Raw genomic sequence first — 4,458 nt, forward strand, 5'->3', positions numbered from 1 at the left:
AGGCACAGCACTTCCCCAGGCTGGGATGAGCCTTCAGAGCCACAATAGGTGTTTTTTTTTTTCCCCCTTTTTCCTCTGAATCGCTCTTAAGAGTGTCCTGACCGCAGGTGACTGACGCAGGGAGCCGCAGGGAAGCGGGGCTGAGCCAGCCCCCCACGGCCACGTTTCATTCTGGAAAATGAAAATGCTGCCCCCAGCAGCACCCACCCTGCACCCAGGGGTGCAGCTTCCCTGCTGCCAGCACCGCTGCAGGACACCCACACCCCTCCCGTGACAAGGGACTCAAAAAAAAAAAAAAAACAACATGGAAAAAGCAAAGGCATCCAGGTTTTTGCAATAATGATTTTTAATTCAGAAGTTGACAAATACAAAGTGCATCCTAAGCTGTTTCCAACAGGGTTTAGGGACACAGATTAGACCTGGACTCTCTTGCCAGGATTTGCTGTGCAAAGAAAACGGGGAGGAAACTACTCCTGCCCCCAGCCCTGGGTGGCCAGGTGGCAGCAGAGCAGCTTCCAGCTGCTGTCCCGGGGCTGAGACCCTCACCACGGTGCGGAGAGCCCCCAAACCTCCATCCTCCGACCAGCAGCAGGACACACCACCACCCTCCACGCAGAGCATCCCCTCGGAGAGCACCAGAGGCACCCCGCCAGCCCCACTCCACAGCCACGCACCCACGGGTGCCCCTCCCGGCTGGTCCCCACGGATCCCATTTTTGGGGGAGATTTCCCCCCTGGGGAAGGGGGTGAATGGCTGCCTCCGTGCCCACGAGCTGAGGGCGCCAGGTCCCAAACCAGGCGGATGAGACGCCGGCCCCGTCACGGGCTGCCCGCAGTCAGGTCCGTGGGCCAGTACTGGTCGTCCAGGTACTGGTCGCTGTCCGTACTGGGGTCTGTGGGGGGGCTGGGGGGCCGGGCGGGCTGGCTGCGGGCCAGCTCCGTCTCCCACTGCACCTCCACCAGGCGGTAGAGCTCCATGGCCGTCTGGGCGTCCTCCACCGACGAGTGGCCTCTGGAGCCCACCTGAGCCAAGGGGAGAAGGTGGTTAGAAGAAAGGGAGGGCGGAAATCCCACTGTTCGCGTGCTTGTAGGACCAGCGCTGGGGTTTTTTGGGGGTGGAAGAGGCTCGATGTCGAGGAGAGGTCTCTCTTCTCCTTCTGGAGGGCACGCGGGATGAGCACAGAGGGTCTCCATCTCCCAGACCCCACAAAGGTGTGGGAAAAGAAACTCAGGAGCCCGAATGGGGACCCAAATGGGAGCCCCACCCCGCAGCGAGGTGTCCGCAGCTCACCTGGATCTTCTTGTGCAGCAGGTGCTTGGCCAGGCTCTTGAGTGAGGCGCTGGCCCTGAGGGGCAGCCCTGCCTTCTGGTTCAGCAGCGGGATCCGGCTGGTGTCTCGGGTCCTGTCTTTGGGGTGGACGTACTTCAGGGCCTGGAAGTCATTGTGGATGGCGTGTCCCACCACGATCTTGTCTTTCAAGATCTTCAGGATCTGGTAGCGTCACGGGGGGGTTAAACACACAAAACCTCAGTCAGGTATAAAACACAGGTATAAAATATAATTGGGATCGGTTCAGTTCCTTCACTTGGAGTGTTTTGGGATCCCAGAGCCGAGCAGTCCTGGGCCTGGTGAATCCTTCCTATAAATTAAACTGGTTTTGCTGTGCAAGTCCACATCACCCTTCCCCTCCCCTCTTAGCATGCACCATGACCACGCACCCTCCCCAAACTCATTTTTTGGCCACCGTAGGACCCCCCTGTGGCTCACCTCGGCCTGGGCGGCCCTGAAGGGGATGGCGTTCCTCAGGTGCCCCTTGGTGACGCCGCTCCAGCGCGTGCGGTAGTCGACGACGGGCAGCTGGGGCCGCACGTACTTGTCGTAGATGACGTCCCCGTGGTAGCCCACCACGCTGCAGCGCGCCAGCTCGCTCTGCCGCCCCCGCGGGCCCGTGCCCACCATCTCGCAGTCGATGGCCACGTATTTGGTGGGGCGCAGGGGGGGCACCCCCGTGGGGGTGTCGGTGCCGGTGGCGTCCTCGGCGGTGCCATTTGGGGACGTGGCGGTGCCATTTAGGGACCTGGTGGTACCATTTAGGGTCTTGGCGGTGCCATTTGGGGATTTGGTGGGGCCATTTGGGGTCTTGGTGCTGCCATTTAGGGTCTTGGGCACCTTCCCGCAGCTCGGGGGGGTCTCGGGGAGCCCCCGGGGGGGTCTCAGCAGCCCCCTGTGCTCCAGCAGCGCCCGGCGCTCCAGGTAGCGCTGGTGCCTGCGGCTCCGCTTCTTGCTGCCGGGGGGGCCCTGGGCACCCTTGGGTGCGGGTGGGGGGGCTCTGGGGGGCGGCAGCGGCACCATCTGCCCCTTACCCGGAGGCATGCCTGTAGGGGAGGGTAAAAAGGGGAGGTCAGTGAGAGCCCAGCAGCACCCCCACACCCCAAATCCCCCCTCCAATCCCCTACAGGCCGTGTGGGCAGGGGGTGGCGACCCTTGTGCCACCGCCCGAAGCCCCCAGCCCCATTACCGACCCCAATGTGCCCCCCCCAAAAAAAAAACTGCCCCCCAAAAAAACAATTTGCCCCCCCCAAAACAACCTGCCCCCCCCCGGACCCTGCCTGCCCACTGCCCGGCCCCATACCCCTGCCCCCTGCCCCCCCCCCCCATACCCCCCAGCCCCCCCCTCACCCACCGCCTCCCCACGTGTCCGGCCCGGAAGCCGCCGCGCTCACATGCCCGGGCAAGTCCTGCGCTGGCCACGCCCCGCTGCTCTCCCATTGGCTGAGAGGGAGGGGTGATTTGCATGCGGGGGGCGGGGCCGGTGACGTCAGGCGCGCCGGGGCGGTGCTGCGGGCGCCCTGGGTGTAGGGTGACCTGGGTATAGGGGGACCCTGTTATAGGGCGACCCGGGTATAGGGCGACCCTGTTATAGGGTGACCCGGGTATGGGGTGTTCTGGGTGTAGGGTGACCTGGGTATGGGGCACCCCAGGTATGGGGCGGCCCGGATATAGGATGGCCCAGATATAGGGTGAGTTGGGTATAAGGGCACCCCAGGTATAGGGTGTCCCAGGTGTAAGGCTTCCTGCCTATAGGGTGATCCAGATAGGGGGTGTTCCACTTATAGGGTGAACCAGGTATAGGGTATTCTGGCTATAGGGTATTCTGGCTATAGAATGCCTTGGCTATAGGGTGTCCTGGCTATAGGGCGTTCTGGCTATAGGGCACCCTGGCTATCAGTCATCCTGGCTATAGAATGCCTTGGGTATAGGGTGTCCTGGCTGTCAGGCATTCTGGCTATAGGGTGCCCTAGCTATAGGGCATCCTGGTTATCAGGCATCCTGGCTATAGAATGCCTTGGGTATAAGGTGCCCTAGCTATAGGGTGCCCCAGCTATAGGGTGGCCCAGGGATGAGGGGTCCCTGGCTGTAGGGTGTCCCAGCTATAGGATGCCCTAGCTATGGGGTGCTGCAGGTATAGAGCACCTTGGCTACTGGGCGTCCCATATATAAGGTGCTCCAGCTGCAGGATGTCTTGGCTATAGGATATCCCAGCTGTAGGATGTCCTGGCTGTAGGATATGCCGGCTGTAGGATGTCCTGGCTGTAGGATATCCCAGCTATAGGATGTCCCAGCTGTAGGATGTCCTGGTTATAGGATATCCTGGCTGTAGGTTGTCCTGGTTATAGGATGTCCTGGCTGTAGGATGTCCATCTCCGGCCGGGGCACGGTGGCACAGGGGGTTTCAGACCGTCCCCTCGTCGCTCTGCTCCGGAGGCTGACGGAAGCAATGCCCGAGGTGATCAGAAGCGAGGAGTGTTGGGCAGGGCCCCGGCCACGTCCCCGTGCGCCTCCTTGCCGCAGCGGCCGTGCGCCCTAGGGCAGACTGTGACTTGTTGTGGGATGAGCCATACAACAACAAAATCACTAGTCTTCCACAGGGCGCCTGGCCTGATCCCATTGGGACCCACGCCGGCTTCTCCGTGATATAGGGACTCAGGATGTGTGTCCCCCATCCGTGCCCTCAGGAGCTTGCTGTGCCTGGTCAGGAGGAGATTCGAGTCACCCTACGAATTATGTTTTTCCTCCCCAAACCCTCGGGGCTGGGTGATGGAGGTGGCTGCTGGCACCTCCCCTGGATCCCTCTCTGCTCCAACAGCTTCCTTCCCAAACCCCACATTTCTCCTCCATGCCAGGCGCGAGGATGGAAGTGGGAAAAAAGTCAAAATGGCTTTAAAGGGGTCGACGTGAGGGCTGTGAGCTCCTCTCATCCCGCTAAGCTCCGAGCTCGGGGTCACCGGCAGGCACTCGGCACATCTCACGGCACAGAAGGGGGCTGCTTCTGCAGGGGGGGGAGAAACGAAAGGGCACCGAGGGGGTTGTGCTGGGAAAGAGGTGCAAAAAAAGACCGGCAAATACGGGGGCAAATATGGGGCACTGCGGGAATCGGGGTCAGGGCCTGCAAACAGC

The 4,458-nt window shown here is 61.6% G+C and overlaps 1 protein-coding gene across 1 annotated transcript; it reads right to left on the bottom strand.

Annotated features, from left to right (window-relative positions):
• Positions 1-330: 330 nt before the first annotated feature.
• Positions 331-2,816, bottom strand: AEN (apoptosis enhancing nuclease). The gene is made up of 4 exons (XM_082769546.1): positions 2,684-2,816; positions 1,768-2,375; positions 1,291-1,491; positions 331-1,022 (listed from the first exon to the last, which is right to left on the bottom strand). Exons 2-4 carry the CDS (start codon positions 2,371-2,373, stop codon positions 819-821), a joined length of 1,011 nt encoding a protein of 336 aa, XP_082625672.1. The 5' UTR covers positions 2,374-2,375; positions 2,684-2,816; the 3' UTR covers positions 331-818.
• Between the last annotated feature and the right edge of the window lie 1,642 nt (positions 2,817-4,458).

Source organism: Aythya marila (genome assembly GCF_965140915.1).
Source record: "Aythya marila genome assembly, chromosome: 11".
In the NCBI taxonomy this organism is placed as follows: Eukaryota; Metazoa; Chordata; class Aves; order Anseriformes; family Anatidae; genus Aythya; species Aythya marila.